The 19,713-nt window shown below is 37.3% G+C and overlaps 1 protein-coding gene across 1 annotated transcript in view; it reads left to right on the top strand.

Annotated features, from left to right (window-relative positions):
* SPOCK1 (SPARC (osteonectin), cwcv and kazal like domains proteoglycan 1) overlaps nucleotides 1-19,713 on the top strand; it is a 301,716-nt gene that overhangs the window by 92,342 nt on the left and 189,661 nt on the right. Inside the window, exons 2-3 of the mRNA XM_074155458.1 lie at nucleotides 4,706-4,714; nucleotides 7,838-7,883. Of these exons, the coding sequence (XP_074011559.1) occupies nucleotides 4,706-4,714; nucleotides 7,838-7,883 (55 nt within the window). The remainder of the gene's footprint in view (nucleotides 1-4,705; nucleotides 4,715-7,837; nucleotides 7,884-19,713) is intronic.

Below are 19,713 nucleotides of genomic sequence, written 5' to 3'. Positions count from 1 at the left end.
TTTTCGAGTTAATTTACTGTCTAGCACTGGGAACCCTGCCTGAAGTTCAGAAGCTGAATCAGCCATGTTTGTTGTGATGGATAGGGAGTTCTGGTTAAGTAGGGATTTGCATAAACATGCTGTAGGCATCGGAGTGTAATCACAGAGTAACCAGAGAAATCAGAAACTCTCAAGTGTCTGGGAAAAAATGCTGGAGAGAGTAGAACCTTACACGTTTATTCAGGGGTCAGTAACTATTGAGCTTCTCTGCAGATTGCCCCAGGATCCGATTGCCTGAGGAAATTGTTTCAGCTGAGACAGTAAATCATCACTGCGATACTTCTGATCCTCAGGCCTTGTTAGGAGTATCGCAGTGCCTATTTCCCCCCTGTCCTAATTCATCCCTCCACTTGCTGCCTCTCCGAGAGCTGTGGTGGGGGCCCTTTGCAAAGGTTGTGGAAGGGGAGCTTGTGGCTGGAGAAAAAATGCATTGAATGTGACTCTGCAGTGCCTCTAAGACAGTTCTGTGGTTGTGTTGTTAATTTACAACATAAGCAACCAAATAATGTTCTGTTTTTCAATCTGGTCTTGGAGTTGTGGCATTTGTGACAGCACGGCACATCCAACACAGCAAGGATCAGTGAGCCCATGCCTTGGAAGACTCCTGAGTTTTACCTTTCTGGGCTTGTGAGAGCTTTCAGCATAACCTGGTGTGGCTGGTGGGACATACTAAAGTGTGTTAAAACTTGATGAAAGTGAAGTTAGTAAGAATTATTTAACTCTGGGCAGAGATAAGAGGCTTTTTAGCACATGCTAATGACAGGAGGAGGTGAGGCAGAAGTGATAATGTATTTCTAAAATTAGTCTATTAAAAGGACCAGCAAAGAATAATCAAACCAGGGCTTTTTTCTTAGTATTAGGTATTTCAGCACAAGGCAGTGCAGACAGTTGTGTGATTGTTCCAGCCACCCAAATACATCAGCTGTGTGTGCTGGCACAGTGCTGTGCTAAAGCAGCTCTATAGCTTCTGGCTCACAGCTGGCACTCATTCATCCTGCTTGAAGCACAAGCAGAGTAAATGAGCATCTGTTTGCCCTCGACATTGTAGACATACCCTCTGGCTTCAGTTTTATGGATAAACAAAGAGTGGGTTTGGGTTTTTTGAGAAATATTTTTAATTCTTACTATATTTGTCTTTTTATCAAAAAAACCCCAATAGAGCAGCTTGAAGATTTCTGTGCAAAAGGTGATATGGTTGAGTTCCAAAGAATGAGAATTCTTATTCTAGCTGACAAGGACTCAGTGGCAACTTATTTTTCAATTATTTTTCGAATTTTTGTTATTTCATTTCTGAAACTTTTGCCATCCCAATGAATCATTGTCACTGTGGGTAAAGAACGCCTATGCTAAAAGTTTTGCTTGCAACTTTTTTAGTATTGCATATGGAAACTTCTGGAAAAGTCTTCCAGACAGGAAGTGACAAATCTTATTTCCTAATATGACACAAAAAAATCCAACAATCATCCAAAAAAACTTCTAATTTATGAAAATAAGGTGGGAATGGGCCATATTAAGCAGAAGAAATTCTTTTGTATGTTTGTGGTAGCTGAAGAAAAAGTACATAATGCTGAGAATTTAAGTCTCATTGGACATCAAGATTGTGATACATGGTCAAGGATGTTTTGTGTGCCATCCAGAACTGAGGACTTATTTGGATATCTATTTATGGACTTTTTATTGCTATTAATAAACAGGTATTAATGGATTTAGCATTATATATGAGTCCATTGTGGACCCTTTGTACTACACTTGTTTTTATTCTAGGCTAAAGCATTTCATTATTTTTTTATTAATGACTTAGCTACAGTATTCTAGATGGGTCCTGATATCCTCAGACTCTTCATCACACATTGTACTACTTCAGCCTGGAGTGGTTTCTTTCAGTCTCACCACTTCATGTTGCTCACTCTTTAAGTAAGCTCCTTCACTCCTGCCCTTTCTGGGTTTAGTTATCACTAAACTTTTCAAATGTTTACCCTGCCAGATTGAAAATGAAATATCCACAGCACAAGCACTACCAATTCACTAAGCAAAAGCATTGTGTTTGGATGCATATTCTGTGATTCCCAGGAGAGAACGAGCAAGCTCAGAGGTGGTTAGAAATGTCTTAACATGCTTAGGAGTTTGGAGTCCACTATTGACACTGCTGGTCATTAGTTACCATGGGGAAATCTTTATTCACTGAAGTACTCGGTGGGTAAAATATTTTCTCTTCCTCTTAAATAAATAAATAATGTGTAATTTGCTGACACAAACTATTTGCTTAAAACAGGCACTAGGCCTTGGGGAGATATTTATGATACAGGCTAGATTGACTTTAGCAAGCAGCAGCTGGTGCTTTCACACTGCTCGGTGTTGGAATGATCTTCTGTACTGCAAGGTAGAGAGGCAGAAAATGCAGCTGCATCATTCTGGAGCTAATTTTAAAAAAAGCAATGAGCTGGTAATTACCACTTTTCCCAGCTGGTCTTTATGAGGGTAAAAGGTTTAATCATAGATGGAGGATGGAAGAGGAAAATACTAAGCAGGCTACAAACCAGTGTTAATAAACATCCCTCCTGGAGATACTTAGAAATTTAAGCTCTTGTTGGCTGGGAGGAGCTGGAAATGAAGATTATCTCCAAAAGGTTATCTGACAGTCCTTGGGGTTACGCCCTTTGGATATGAGTTTCCTCAGGAAGGATCTGTGATGAGGGTTTTGTGTGGGCTCATCCAGCTCCGTGTGATCTTCCCAGGCCTCGGGGAGGAAACTGAACTCAGCTCATTCCGAAAGGTACAAAATAAAGGGGATTTTCTATGGATTTTTTTCAGTCAGCATCTCATTTCTGCTTGATTCATAGAAATAACTTACATGCTCGATTAATGCAACAAAATATAAATATTTATGCACCCATTTAGCTAATGTTTAGCTCTATTTATAAACAAGTGCATCTTGCAAGAGCTTCTCTTTGACAACTAAATAAAGTGAATGCCTGTTTGTTAAATTAACCATGCTTCGTCAACTCTTCCAAAATATCAAATCTTTGGTAATAACTAAACCAAAAAGTGACAATTGAGTAGGTTTGGTGGAAATAATTTAAATACTTCAGGAGAACAAGAAGCTGCTGCTTCTTAGTTGGTGGGGGAAAAGAGGATAAATCTGTTTGGTTTTAACATTAATTTCATTTTTTTAACTCTATTGTTATTGCAGTAATATGGAGGGTAATAGGAGAGAAGAGCAGTCACATAGAAATTGACCCTAAAACTAGCACGTTAATATTTGCTGACTTATTCAGATCCAACAGGAAATTGGGTCAGACCCAGGTCTAGTTCAAGGTTTGATTTTTGCAAATCACAACCCAATCTATGAATTCTGATGAATCTATGGGTTCTGATGAATGAGATTTTTGGTAGTTCTGCCTGTAAGAAAGTAAGAAAGGCTTTGTGAGCTTTTAAACTAACACTTTTTAATATGCCCTTTGCATACTTAGTTTACCATATAATCATTCTCTTGATTGACTTCGCTGATGGCCTATCAATCTAAGTTGGCTGGATTTGATACCTATGTACTGAATCATAAAAGAATATTTTGCTCTTGTTAAGAAACAATAATTTGTTAAGCATGATACAGCAAAATGGATTTAAATCACTTAAAATCATGTTTCATCTCATCTCTTGATTGCTCAAATCAAAATAATAAAAATGCAATAAAAAGCTGAGACCCAAATCTGGCAATTTATATTTGCTTTGCTAAAATTTTTCATTTGTTATGATCATAACTTATTTCTCAGTTAAATTTCCTGAGACTAAGATCTTGAAGTAGGATTCCATGATGTTAAGTGATGAATGGATATAAACCTGAAAAGACAGCTCCTGTCCCAAGTCTTGCAATTGAATTAGGTCAGGGGATGTCAAAAGTGAGATAGTCTCTGCGAGAGGGACGGGCAATTTCTAGGGTTTGGGGGTCACGTTTATTCCTGGTTGTGTGCAGAGGCCAAGCCAATACATGACATTTATATAGTGCTGGGTTGAGTTAAGGGTGTTGGATTGTGGTATCAATTCTCTTTTCATGCATGATTTTATGTGTGCAGAGTCCCTTCAGTTAATTATAAGATTGACTTAGTCATATGCAGGCACTGAACCATAGGTAAAACCTTTGAAGTGTGAATTCTATGCAAGGAGAAAGATATTTTTAAATATTTGTTCATCAAAAATATTTCTTGGTTGCTGTCACCTGTTGTATTGAAATGGACCCATGCCTGGTTTTGCCTTCCCTTCAAAGTCCATCAAGCAAGTAATCTTTAAAGTCAGCTAGGGAAAAAAATTAATTCTCTCTTATATCAGGTATATAACAGCTGAGTATGTGGAAAAACACTTTCTGGTGGTTTTGTCAGCCAAAAGGAATTGAAAGTGCCTTTTCTTTGGGTGCTCTACGAGAGAGAAATGTGCTAATAGAATGGCAGCTGGTTAATAGCGGAGCAGATGAAAACTGGGCCATGACAGCAAAGGTGGAAAGGTCAGAAAAGAAAGAGAGAAAATTATTTCATTTGGAGGTGAGGGTCATCTGAAATAAGTGATTTCACATTTAAAAGGCCGCTGAGGAGAAAATTGATGAATGTTAACATATTTCTGTATTGTTTTATTTCATTCTTTTTTCTTTTCTCATTTGTAATGCTTACGCATTCAGGAAGTTGAGGTAGGTTTTTTCATTTTTAACTTGTAAATATCGATAGCTTGAACAAAAGTATTTACAACATATCATAATTCATTTTTTACTTTAAACTTGTGATCAACTGTTAATATTGTTATAAATTAAATGTATTGATACGTGTTAATTATTGTGTTAATACTCACTTATTAACATGTTCATATTAAAATGACCTAAGTTTCATACATTACAGCAGGCATAAGGTATTTAAGCATATTAGTACCTGTCCTAGTAGAAAGCTTAGAAATGCATGGATTTCTGTGCAGTCATTTTTGTCAAGGAGGTGTTTTATTGAATGGGAATGTTAAATCTCTTTAATCAAGCTGATTGTACTTTATATATATATATATATAATGATATATGCCTGGAAATCAGTGTCATGGCTAGGCACTGTACATTGTTATATCAGTGTGCTGTTTTTCTCTTGGAGGAAGTTGCAGTGAAATGATGGTATCCATTTGGAGATGTTAGTAGTTCCTCCTCCTAACAAAAGTCATTTCAGGTTAATGTATGAATTTCAGTACCTTGCAGAGCACTAGCACAAAGTCCTGTACATTTTTCAAGTCAGAGCTTTATGTGGTATTTAAATGAGACATAGATTTTCTGCTCAGCCATATCTACGGGGCAAATTTCACCTTTATGGTGCCATCACCATGCAGTTACAGTTCTTGCTGGTATCACTGCCGAAGTGAAGCTCTACTGCTGTATTTCTTGTAGTCCAACTGGCATAAGTTATTTCAACTGCTATTGACTGTATTACTCTAATGTATGTGTAGTCATTATTTACTCCCATAAATAATAATGAGTTTTATATATTGAAAATCTCAAAGGTTTTCTCTATTCTACTTTTTAAGGTCTTCCATCTTTTTTCTTGTGTATTTTCCAATGTTATCACACTATAGTTTCAGGCATACTCTAAAATAAATATAGTTTCAATTTTCAAAAAGGAATACTAAACAGGTCTGCATAAAGGAGAAAAAGAATGGGTTTATAGAAGAGATGGTGTGGTTTATATATATATATATTTTTATTTTTTTTTGTGAGGAAGGTGCATTTTCTGTAAAATATTCCTTTGACACTGAAATTGAGAGAAACCCCCTTTCCAAGCCTTATTTCAAAACTGGTTCCATATGCCAACAGCATAAGAGATATTTCTTGGGATTTGAATTATTTAACAGTTTCTGATGCTGCAAACCCAGCAGCAAAGCAACACCTAGGAAAAAATGTAAGCAGGCAAAAAAAAAAAAAAAAAAATTGTTGCTGGAAAAAAATGTTTATGCTCAAAAATCTTAAAATCCAACACATTCTAAAAAGTGATTAATGCTTAGTGAATTTAGCAGTACATCATAATCAATTACAATGCGTTGTAGAACAGTGAGGGGTTTTTTTGTATTAACAAAGCTGTGGAATTCAAAGGCAAGTCTGTGATTCTATTTCTGGTACTTCTGAAGAAAAACTATAGATACTTTTGATGTATCTGAAATAAATTATGAATAATAATCTTTGTTGTTATTGTGGAACATCGTCAATGTCCATGAAGTCAGTATAGACACTGAGCATGAATATACTTGGAGAAAGGAAGTACATTTCCTCCTGACGGTCCCGCAGAATCACATCCAGGCCCTTCATTACAGGGAGCGTTTGCCTGTCCTCGCCTGCCCCAGAGGAGAAAGAGAAGAGCAGGGTGGCAGCCCACAGCTGTCCACACTGTAAGCATTAGTTTTTCTGCTTCTTGAGCCTGCCATGGGGCTTAGAAAGTAATGTGCTGCCCTAAGGTGCATCTCCTGGTGTTCAGTGAGGGCACGGAGAGTCCCCACTCTTCCCTAACAGCCCATGGGCTGTTCTGAACCCAGAAAGTAAGACATGCTGGTTTCCACGTCTCCAAAATGTTCCAGATTAGGGTGACTGGATAGAATGAGAGCATGTGAAATTCAGTATACTGGAGATATATGGTAAAGAAAGCCCTATGGAAGACATAATATAGGTGTCTTATTCACACTGATGGGTTTTCAGTTACTCTCCTGATAAGAAAAAGAAATCTAAGTGTCATTCTGGACAGCTTGATGAAGATGTCTCTTCAGTGGCAGCCCTCAAGAAATGAATACAGAATACCAGATATATTAAAAAGGAAATAAAGATTAATATGCAGGAAAAATATCACAGCATTGTAGAAATCTTCCATGGTTCCACACTTCAAATACATTATTCTGTTGTTATGTTGCCTCAAAGAGGACACAAGTGAGATATACAGAATATGCTGGAACTAAATATAACAGTTGGGCTTGAATCCCAGTTCTTCAGGACTAGGGTTGTTGGCGCTCTGAAGTGAGGGAAATTTTGCCTTCAGGTAAATATTTGATAAGTACATAGAATACAAACTGATCCGACACATGGAAGAGTTTTCCATTCTTTCTGCAGAGAGGCTTGTTTGCAACAGAATAATCATCTGGCCAGGCACTCGTGACAGTTCCTACCTTCTCCATTTTAAATTCCAATCGGAATTATGTAAAACAGAACCACAAGACTCTTGGCAGAATAATATCTTTACATCAGATTTAAGAAGATTTTAAAAATATAATAGTGGGATCAGTGAGAAAAGTATTCGCTGCAAGTGCTCCTAGATGTTATTGTACTTTAAGTATAACGTTAACAATATTATTGCTGTTTTTCTCTACATTCATAGTGGTATGATTTATATTTATCCAAATGAATATAAGCATTTTTGGATTTACTTTGCTGACCTTTCACCACACCAGGATGGCATGGATCATCTTACGTTATTTGTATGATATATTGTTATCTTTATTATCAGAAGTTGTAGACTGATATGAAATAATACAGAGTTATCAGAAAATACTTAATAACAAGCATACTTTGAAAAGCAATTCAGAAGAAAAATTTTAAGTGCTGAATCAAAGGAATTTCTTATTCTTTCTGACCTGCATTTACTACTGTTTAGGACACAACCTGCTGATAGTTTTATCTGATTTGAGCTAAACATGTTATGGTCAAAAGATGAGTTGATTCATTTCTAGATTAGTTATGTTATATTGTACTGAAAAGATTGATTATCTTTTTTCCTGAGTTTCCTTTGTTTTCCTTCCTGTTTAGGATGATTATTTCAGAAACTGGAATCCAAACAAGCCTTTTGATCAAGGTAAAGTCAGTGCACATTTTGTGGTTGTCTTCTGCTATTTTGTGATATCCTCATATACTTTATGCCTTCCTCCGTCTGTCCCATGCGTTAGTGAAGAGCTATATTCATACTTACATCTCATTCCCAATTTAGTCACAGCTTGAGGTGGCTTACGTCTAAGGGTTTGACTCATCTCTGTATTTTTCAGCCACATTTTTTAATCACCATGCATTCCAGTTTATATTCGATGATTATATATATGCTTAGGTTGTCTGTGACCATGAATCTCAGTCTAACATGCAATTTAGAACAAGTATCTTCATGTACATTTTCTTTCATGTTAAAAACTTTGCTAAACAAATGTCATAAATGTAATTACGGCATTTCCTAACACTCAAGGGGCCAATTCTTTTAAGTCAGATGTAATGTATGAATTTTAGGACTGGTTTTCAAAAGAAATGTGTGTGTATATGCTGCTGATTCAGATGAAGATTCTGTAAATGACATTTTGCTCCTTGTCATGGTGAGGTGTTAACTTACGGCACTACTTCAGCAATTTCCAGGCCAACCACCAAAGGACAGGAAAAAACCCAATAAAATATATTCTAATTGTTGTGTCCAGGATAGCACTGGAAACACAGACATGCCAGGAAAAACTTGCTATTGACAAGTTAAAAGAGATCTCGGGTACCAACTCTGTATCAAGCATTCTCTGCTTCCTGTTCCTCACTAGCAACAAACTTTTCAGATGGGATGATAAGAGGCATTAACTGTAGATACCATATGTGAATGTCGCTGGAAACACCAGTTAGCCCTGACACTACCAGGTGTGATGGGTTGTGTTTGATAGTTAATGTCACTTCAGTAAAAAACACTGTACACAAAGAAATCTCAGCAGTCCATTCCTCTGAAAGACGGATACAAAAGGAGTGCGAGCTGATAGCATGCCATAATTTTGTCCTTAGAATCAGAATATTGTATTTGTTATATCTGTCACTCTGACACCAAGATTCTATAACATTCCATACCAAAGCAACCTCAAAAAGTGTAATATGAAATCATTTCAGTCTTATATTTCATTACTTCTTAAAGCCTTCTAGAATGTGCCTTATTCAGGACAAATGTTAACAATTACATTTTGCACAGCTTCTTTTGATTTGGTAGAGCCAGTTATCAGCTGTTTGATTTGTGGAGGATAACAATACACAATGCACAGCGCGGGTCGCTTGGCTTCTCTGTTTGCCTTTTGACAGCTGCTCATTTTTCCTGTTTGTAATGTTCAGTGAAGCTCATATAACTCCTACTTGAGAACACATGAGGTGAGGATATTACAGCTGTAAAATCACAGGTAGATGGTAATTTTTTTTCTATTGTTTAAGGCTTTTTTAGGATCCTGGATTTCTTTGACTCGCTTTGGTTAGTTATTGGACATCATGCCTCTTAAATTGCATAACGGCAGTGTCCGGGAATTTTCTTCATAATGGTATTCTGTAAGTTTCAATCTGCTTCTGCTCTGAAATTTGTAGGGTTTTTTTAACAGATATTATCCTAAAGTCATTTAGAAAGGAATTATTGCATGCACTGTATCTACAATACAAATTAATTTCAGTCGTTTAGATCCATTACACAGTCCTTCTCTCTTTTGGATCCTGTGCTCAAAGTTAAGTGGCATTCCAGTAGAGGGTGAGACTTCCTTTACCCTTCAGAATATGAAGGGCTATTTGGATATATCATTGTTGTGATTTTATATTGAGAAAAGGTATTCCTGCGAGCAAATTGCTTAGGCAAATTATTGAGCAGGCAGGTAGCTTTTTAATTTTTTTTTCTTTTTTTTTTTAAAAAAAAAGTTCATGGTGAAACAGTCACAGTGTGGTACACAGAAGGAAACAAGAAATTGGAAATTACATGGCCTTCGCCATGCATGACTTAATTCTGGTGTCGTGGGGATGTAGCCAGTCATAATGGTTATAGAATACTAGGTGATATCAGTGTTGCGTAATTGTAGGAGGTGCCCGATAGTTTAGTTAGTTACTAATTTTCTAATAACTGCTTAAAAAAATAATTCATGTTACAGAAAAACATTTTTATGCCTCTGGAAATCAAATAGTATGAAATTATACTTGTGAATCATATCACAAATGAGAAGAAAGATTGAATCACTTAAGAAGGAGAAAGAAAGGTGTAAACAGATGAATGAAGGGGTAACTAGATAAGTGACAGGCCAGTGGAGGAGAGGAAACCCCAAGGCTTTCTTTATTTGCTTTCAATTGGAGCTTTGGCGGTGATTTATTTTACGAACAGGAGTCCTAAAAGGGAGCAGCTTTCCTGATCAGAGATTTAAATCTTCAAAATTAGTGAAGTGTTTAGGAAGAAAATACCCATTGGGGAGTCTCTGAAGGTGCTTTTAAAAATTTCACTTTACATCTATTTTTATATTTCATTGCCAAACATGTTCTTTGTATTGTCTGTAGGTAGCTCGCAGGAATATCATTGGGGGCTTATACATGTTAGACCTGAAAAGTGTAGATTCTCTGTCTTTATGGAAATGGCACTTCAGTGTGAAAGAAAAGGGGAAGATGATGTTTTTGTCAAGGCATAAATCCACTGAGAGATTTTCAAAGGCAGTTGAGGGATTTAGGATTACAAATCCTATTGACTTCAAATGGAACTTATGCTCCTACCACTTTCAGAGGCCTTGTGACCCTCTGTCTTCCCAAGAGGAAAAACAAAAAGGCAAATCCTGGCAAAATATTGCAAAAAGATTTTTGAACTGACATGCTTTAAAACTGTCTTGTTCATTGTGTTACTGAGATGTCTGACTCTGGGCAAGAACACAAATCGTTTTAGAGAATCTAAAATCACATGTGGATACCTTGAAGCGATACAAACACTCATACATCTGTTAAAGATTCCTGTCTCTTTACAAAGAAAAGGATCATTTCTCTTTCACTGTAAAATTTCTCCGAGACTATGGATAGTCTGTTGTCAGAAGGCAGAATGGAGACTAGGCTATGCAGTCTCGGAGTGATACTCTGCCTTGCATGGAGATCTGTGTGCTGCTTTTGTCTCATTTAAATCGTACAAATGGATTTTATTTGGCCGATAAGTCATTCTTTTTGACAAAGAGGTCACTACTCTTGGCCACAGTAAAATTTGCCCTGACTAAAGTGTTAAAATAGCCACTCATATCTTTCTAAAGAGATTTCTTACACAAAAAAAAAAGTTGTATTAGAAAAATCTTGCTTAGTTTAGTTACATATACGTGGAGCATGTGAGTCTTTAGCCACTGATCCCTATGTCGTTGTCACCCCCAAAATGAAAAGTAGAGAAATCACATCATGTTGCTGCTTTGGGCCCTATGAATCAGATTCTGACAAAACTAATCCTCAGTTTATATATACATATAGGTATATATATGTGTATAAATGTATACATACTATATAAATGAGTACATAGAGAGAGTACCATTTAAATAGCGAGTGCGGAGGCAAAGGAAGGAAGGAATGCTTTCTGTCTCTTTTCCAGGTGTTTTCCACCACAGGTTTAATTTCAGTCATTTTCCAAGCAGAGAAAAACAAATAGTCAGGAGAATTTGTCCTAGACTTTTTATGTGGTGCAAACTGCAAGAAAATTGGTTAATCGGTCTTTACTCTTTCCTTCTCCATTCTACCTGCCTAGACAATTTTTTTCAATGTTGTTCCTTCTGGCATTTGGGTGTTTAAATGCTCCCTACGCTCTTTTATGATTTTGGAGATAGAAAAGCTTTTCTTTTGTATTCTTTGGGGTTCTTGTATCCAGAGAGCCTGTGCAGATCCTGCAGTAAGGAGCTCCAGCTCACCCCTGTGAACTCAGTAGCAGCTCTGTGTTCTCGCCACACAATTGTTATTTTGAGAGATATCCCAAAGGCAAATGTTAACCTCACTACACCAAGGGTCTTCCTGCAGTGATTGGAGAGAAGAAACTGCTGCAGTGGATCAATGAAAACAGCCAGCTGCCTTCCTCCCTGGGTTATATGGGAAATCCGAGTCTAAAAACACTAAGCTAAAGCGCACTTGTGAGAATATCCACTCTTTGGGACAGGCCTACAGTTTTTTAATGTTTTAAATTTATTTCTAGATTCTAAAATTAAAATAATCTTTGACTATTCTAATTGTGAAGCCTTTATATGGAAGCCAGACTGTAGAAGGACCATAAAGGAACTGGGAGGACAGGGTTTTGAAGTAACTGAAGGTGGCCTGTACTTGCCAGAAGTGATCTCACAAAGGCAGCTGGAGGATTCAATGTGTTTAGCAGATTTAAAAACCAACAGTAGTCAGAGGTTTTGCAAATCAGCAGAGTTCTGCCTCTAGGCTTGTACTTCATTTGCATCTTTTACAGAAGAGTCTGCTGGGTCCAACCACCTCTATATTCTTTTCCAAAAAAAAAAGCTAGCTTTGTTCAGCAGATTGAATGATTTAATTATGCATTTTAAAAACAATAGCAGTGTAATCAAGCTGCCTGCTTTCTGCTTGCAATTTGGAGAGAAATATCTGCATTTGTGTCTCAAGAAAAGAAATACCTTGTTTTGTAAAAAAGCATCCATGACTTTCACCGAAACAACCCCTGGAGAGTCACACGAGGTATCTTTGCATAACATGCCTTTTCAAGGGAAGTCGACTTCAATGGTTCAGGTGCATCTCGAAGGGTACTTGAGTGATCAGAATTTATTTTTAGCTTAGCTACCAGCCCAGCTTTTTATTCGTCTTGAACCCAGGAGGAACCAATACAAAGGTAAGCATCTTACCGACTGAGCCAAGCTAAGGAGGTGTTCGGACTGTGGAAGGCAGGAGAGGGAACAGCCTGAAAATGAATGCTAGTCATTAATATTGAACTCAGTTCTGTCAGAGTTGCAGAAGCCAGAAAGCAGAAGAGTGGAAGGGGCAGGTTAGCCAGGGTTTTAAAATATGAATTAAAGAGTTGGGTGGTTTTTTTTCTGACAAGGTCATTTGAGAGTTCTTAAGGAGCTTGACAAGCTGACTTGACATACTCAGTATTCTCCATATGCGTGGGAGAAAGAAAAGAGGGAATCGGGGAAAAAGTTTAGCATAATGTTCTCAATTCAGAGATTTTGGTATTGTAATTAAATGTGTCTGATACTCTGCCCCTATTCAGACTTGTCAGAAAACTAACTCAGTAAGATTTTATGTATTATTATAAGTGAAAACTGTTAAATAAAAAAATAACATTAATTTATTGAAAACCTCCTTTAAAAGCCAACTTATTAGCTGTAGTAAATTCCTCTACAAATTGATGTTACTAATTTTTATGGTAAGATGCACAAATAAAGAGGACATTTTGTTAGGTTTAAAGTTTCTGGAAACAGTTTGGAATGGCGTCCAATTTGCTTACCATATGACTTTTCTAAAAGTATCGTTACCCACAAGATAGGAGCTGTGGAAGTAATGGGATGCACTGTGTATTGCCGGTACGTAAGCTCTGACTCAAAAAATGTTTAGACCTTTGAGCTGCCTTTATTATTACCAACAAGGCTATAAAAGGACCCAGTAAGAGGGAGGAAAACACTTGATTCTGTTGTAGTGCTGAACTTCTCCCAAATCTATGTTCAAAACCATCCACTGAGCTGAGGAACTGTCTTTTCAAGTAGGTGCAAATTGCACCCTTTCCCTTTTGATTGTGACACTGGCAGATGATTGCAATGGACTGAGCTGGCCTGAGTCTCCTGTCCTGACCCTGCCTCCTCCACCAAGGCAAAGGGACTGGCTAGAAACAGGGTACAATTTTACCCATCGCTGGTGACAGCAATCCTGAGTGTTCCAAGCTGCCAGAGTTCTCAGGAAAACAAGCTCCTGGTAGAAATAGTCTAAAGTTTCCTCCTTGCCTTCCAGCCTTTGTCTTTTTTCCCCACTGTCTTTATTCCCAATCCTGGACCAGGGATATTACTTCTCAGGGCTTTCATTATCTGCCCTGGGGACTGGGAGGAAGAAAGGAGGGACATAAAAAAAAATAAATCCAAAATTCAAAAATCCCTCTTTCACTGTACTGTGTGAAAATCTTCATCTGCCGGAATCGCACCTATCAGTGACTGACTCTGATATCAGACACGCTTGTGTAGACTCGACTATCATTATTAATTACAGACGTGAACCCCTCTATCATTTCAAAGAATTCTTCTTGAGCACTAATGAAAGCCTGAACTGGCAAAATACCCTCACTTCTGAAGAGGAAACACTGCTTTTGAGTGATTGAGCCTCCAGTAGTATAGTCTATGACTTTCACACTCGAGCAGCCCCATGGAAGTGAATTTGTCAAATTTAGAGCTTTGTATCTCGAGACTGAAGCATGAATACCAATACATCCTTTCCTTCTACATTGTACCTATGTCTTTCCAGTGTCTAACTGGCAAATCCAGACTCCATAAATGGTCTCCTGCAGCTGTGCAGAATAAAGTTTGCCTAAAATACATAAGCCTTCCAAAACAAAAAGGATGGTATAAAGAAGCCTGTGATGCAAGATGAAAATCTTAGAACCTACAATTATTTTTGAACAAGTAATTTTCTGTTAGCCCAGTTAAGATGTTCTTTCACAAAAGCCTGAATAAATTCCTTTCAGAGAGTTGTTTAATACTGTACACATCTCTACCCACAAATATATGTTAGTTTTATAATAAATGTTTTCTATTACTGTGCCTCAGATGGCAGATTTCAATTGAATAACTTATTTTGCAATTTATTTTTTGACTGTGGTTGAATTAGTTTTAGAGGCTTATTCATAGGACAACTGCTCATGAATTATGTTTGTAAATCTTCAGTAAATCAGTACAATTTTAAAACATGCTAACTGAATCAACAGCAAACAATAGCTAGGATGCAGCACATGAAATATTCTGTCTTCCATCAAATGCATTTCAAGCACATATGGCTGCTTATATCCTCCAAGCGGATGCACATGGTTCCCTTCATGTGCTAGAAGCATAATATTAAATTCCTTGTAAGCTTGTAAGTAACCAATTTTGTCGTTAACTGTGACATCAGAAGTGACAGAGATGGGCCCTGTCTGGGATATGGCTGATGTGCTTTGAGCTGAGACAGTGATCGATAGGTTGCTTGGCTAGAATTTTGTTAGCACTCGGGGAGCACTTGTTAGTTGTGTCAATAAGGATGCTGCCTTTCTTTTAATACCTCTTATTTTATTGACTGTGAAGCAGACATGATTTTTAAAGGTAAATTCATGCCTCCCCATGCTCATCTGGCTCCCATGGAAGTAAACACATTTTTGGGAATATCCCAGGGCCTAACCCTGCTCTCATTGACACCACTTAGTAAGCGGGGATCTCCTTCCCTTTGCTTCAGTTCAGGGTATAGGAGTTCATTTCTGGAAACCTACCTAAACCTTTTAAAATGAAGCGTGTTCGGAAAATACATGCCTGCAAAGTTTCCTTCCTTTTTTGCTGTAGGAGGGACCCCAGTGTATTACTCAAACTAGCTGCTTCGGTTTGTATTCTGATTTAAGAAGGCCAAACCAATCAGGCACAAAGTCTTCAGCTTTGAAATATTATTGAACTTTGACTATTGGATAGTATAGCAGTAGATTTATACTGCGTGTCAGAGTGAGTTTTAAATCACTAGCCAGTGAGAAGAGTAATTTGCACAGTATTCAAACCTGTTTACATGCTTGTGAGTTAATAGGTGATTACTAACTGTCATTTGATCCTAATTGAAAAACAGGAACTCCTGTGGAGAATAAAAGTAAAAGGCAGAGTGAATATGGCCATAAAAAAATATAATGCAGAATTTTTAGGAAAAGAACATCAAAATAAAGACAGGTTATTTCAGATAACCAGATTTCAGCAAACTGAGAATTTGTAAGGCAGAAATTAGAGGAAGAAAAATTAGGATAATTGGCATTTCCTCGATGAAGAGGACACAAACACGAATTATCCAAAAGCCAAGAGCTTGGTTAATGACGAGGCTCTTAGTGACTGACCACAGTGGCAAGGTTACGTGAAGAAAGTGCAACTAGATTGAACTCTTAAGGGAGCACAAATGGTAACCCCAAACTCAGAAAGCTAAATATAAAATGAGATGTTTGGGGAAGGATTTAAGAATAGCAACTTGTTACAAGTGTATTGGAAGGAAAAGCAGAAGCAAGAAAAATGATGGCTCAGTGCTCAGTGGAGAGAGACGCTTTTATAAAGGCATTGCTGAGAAGGCCACAGCATCGTTACGTGTCTTTGCTCTGGCTTTCACTTCAAAGGTCAGCTCTGACCAGGTGGTTATCATAGTTAATGTCTTCAACACAAGTGTAAGATTCTGGATTAAGGAAAAAAAACAGGCTTGAGTAAATTAGATGTTTGCAAATCAGCTGGAAGTGATCTCAGGTTCAAGTGAATTGGCTGAAATAATTTTAAAGATACCAAAAATTATCTTTGAAAATTTATGAGATTGTAGAAGACTGGGAAGGGACAAGCAGTAGGCATATTTTTTTTAAAGTTAGAGAAAGGAAGAAAATAGAAAATTTTCTTGAGTTGAACCTGAAATCCTGAAAAAAATATGTTAGAATAAATATTAAAGCAAATATTTGTTAGCATCAAGAAGATTAGGAGGTGAATAAAGCTGGTATGGATGCCAAACTAAACTGATTTTCTTCTGTGACAATTACAGGCCTTGAGACTCAGGGATAAGCTTGCAGTATCGTGTATCTTTAATAAGGCTTTTGACATTGGCTTACATTACTATCTTATAAGCAAGTTAAAGAAATATTTTCTAAAAGAAATAATTATGAGATATATACAAAATCTGTTGGAAAACTACATTCTGGTAGTAGCTGTCAATGGCTCAGTGTCATGCTGGAAGGATAAGTTGAGTAGGGTTCCTCTGTGATCTATTTTGGGTCCAGTATTATTCACCATTATCATTCAATGGTAGATGTTGAAATTAGTATGCTTATCAAACGTAGCACAGCAATAAAATTCACAGTTGCCTTAAGAAATTTAAGGAATGGTCTGTAAACAAAGGTTAATTCAGTCTGGGCAGATGCAGAGTTCTTAGATAAGAATAATCATCTGCACAAAACAGGATGAAAAACAATTGGATAGTAATAAATTCTGAGAAAAAGGGCAGGGGATTACAGTGGATTACAAATAGAACATGAGTCAACAATGTCATTCTGTTGCAAAAAAGGCAAATGTTGCACTGGCATGTGTAACTATGAGTAATCCTTCAGCTCTAGTCAGTGCCAGTAAGACTTTGGCTGGAATACCTCGTCCACGCTTGGGTATCAGGCTTTGAGAATAGTGTGAATCAACTGGAAAGTACCCAGAGAAAAGTAACAGATATGATCAGAGTTGCAGAGAATATACTCTGCGAAGAAAGACTGAAAGAGAGCAGCATCTCCTCCATGGAGAGAAAACGAACGAATGAACAGACAAAACAAAACCAAACCAAGAAAAAAACCCAAAACAACCCATAAATCCTATTTTCAAATGCATAAAATTAACTGCAAAGTGAAGGAATCGTTCTCTGTCTATTGTGGATACTACAAAGAACAATATGTTTACATTGCAGCAAAGAAGATTAATTTAGCCTCTGTAATGACAGCAATACTTAAGCATTGGGAGAGCTATTTTAAAGAGGATGTGGAGTCTCTGTCTTTGAAGGTGTTCTGAAACATGTTAGATAGATGTCTTGCAGATAATGACACATTGATGGCTGATGTAGCTGTGGAGAAGGGGAATGGAATCAGCATCTTTCCCAGAATTGCCATTCTAGCACTGTGATTCTGTGATTGTATGTTGATTAATGGAAACCAGCTAATTTTGTTGAAAGCACGGAAGAAATGCTGAAGAAGGTATTTCTTAAAATAGATTTCCAGTCAAAGCAAAGAAAGGAAAATAAATGAGTCGGTATCCTTGAGAGACGTTTTGGCACCACCTGAAAAAATACAGGTTCTCGTTTGATGGAAGTAATGTGCATAAACTTCAAGATAGATGCTCACCATGGTAGTCACGGGCTGGCAAACCTCCATGAATATAAACAGGGACTGGCAAAAGGCAGCTCGTTTTCTCTGACTGCTTCTCTCTCTCTCTTTCTAATATAGAGTCAGGAGAACTTCCTATGGATGATTCTGTACTTGGGTATTAGTGGGGGATTTTGTCCAGGTAGGAATAAAGGGCATGCTCTAACCCAAATGTTAAAGATTTGAATAAAAATCAGTTAACTATTCTCTTTCAGTTCATTAGATAAAGCATGGCAATGCATGTGTATTTAGGAATTAAATTTTCTTGTGCTGTAAAACTAAGTGCCCAGGTCATCAAAACACTAAACGAATCACATCTTTTTTTCTTCCTGTTCTTTTTGCTTCAGATTAAAAATTTTTGCATAAAATGATATTATTTCTGCCCTAGCTTTGCTGTCCTTGGTCATTTGGAAAGTTACTTTAAACTGCAAAATAGTGCTAAACAGTACACAGCAAGATGAATAATAAAAGTTTTCATGTATATTCTGGTGGTGGGCACTAAAAAGTTCCCTAAGCATAGTATGTTGGAAATTAGTGTCAGTTTGATAAGCGCTGTTTAGTCATTCAATCATGTTCTGTCTTTTCTCTCTGTGTCCTCTGGTTGCAATGTATCAATGGACCTGGCCATTGATGTGCATCTCTGCGTTGTCAGTTATTGCCCGACAGCTTTCTTTCAAGGCCTTGTCAACTTTACGTACATAGTCTTTAAAGTGTAGGGGCAGGAAAGCTATATTTGAAGACCAGAATCTGACTTTCACTGTCCTTTTTGAAACCCTTGTTTGAGGATTTCATCTGTTTCATATTGGGGAGATTAGTAAACAGCATTGTTGTCTTACATATGTGCATCCTTTAGCCATACGAGAGGGAGATGAAATGCTGCCCCAAAATCTGGAACTATCATGTTCACTTCAACCACAAGGCAAGACAGTAGAATCAAATCTAATATAATAGGTTCTGTTCCTGAGATAGCTTTAATTTATAAACTGAGCAATTGATTCCCTTAGTCCCTCACTTGCCATTTTTGTCCTTAACAACAGGTAAACAAACTCTGTGATAAATGGATGAACAAATAAGCAATCCTAGGGATCATTGCACATTACAGTGATTTTTAATGCAATGTAAGTAAGCATTATTGTAATTATTTTAATGTTATACATCAGTGTGTTCATGGACTTTCTCCTTTCTTTTAATTGCTGGACTTAAAAAAAAAAAAATCAGAAAATGCATGTAATAGTCTCTAAGAGCAAATGTATCTTTGCTGTGAAAGCTCCAGCATCTAAGCCTGTTTCGCTGTTCAGTGAGGAACTTTGTAATGATCTTTCATATTTGAAACCAAGCAATGAAAAGTTGCTGACACAGGCTGCAGAATTCTGCAAAACTGAGAATGGAAATCATAGGATGGTTAGAGTTGGAAGGGATCTTAAAGATCATTGAGTTCCAACCCCCCTGCCGTGGGACACCTCCCACTAGACCAGGTTGCTCAAAACCACATCCAGCCTGGTCTTGAAAACCAGAGGAAGAAGAAGAACCTTTGCTTTCCATTGTGTTAAATACAGACATTGAAGAAAACATGTCTCTGCTGCTCTCTCAGTAGACCATAAAGCTACCTAAGGAATCAGTGTTAGCTAAAAATAAAGTAGCCATGATTTGTTAATTCTGTTCTGAACTTTAGCACTGATGTATTTTATAGTTATAGTAAGTTAATTCTAATCTGACCTATTTATCCTCAAAGTCCAGAATATATTTAGCTATCTCAGGGGAGACCATAGTGCAATAATTGTGTACTTCTTCTATAAGCAGCATTTCCATCTTTGATTTTATCAGTCGTCACCACCTT

The sequence above is a fragment of the Numenius arquata genome, chromosome 11 (genome assembly GCF_964106895.1).
Source record: "Numenius arquata chromosome 11, bNumArq3.hap1.1, whole genome shotgun sequence".
In the NCBI taxonomy this organism is placed as follows: domain Eukaryota; kingdom Metazoa; phylum Chordata; class Aves; order Charadriiformes; family Scolopacidae; genus Numenius; species Numenius arquata.
Note: the sequence above shows the minus strand (reverse complement) of the source record. Positions and strands in the feature narration are given on the sequence as shown.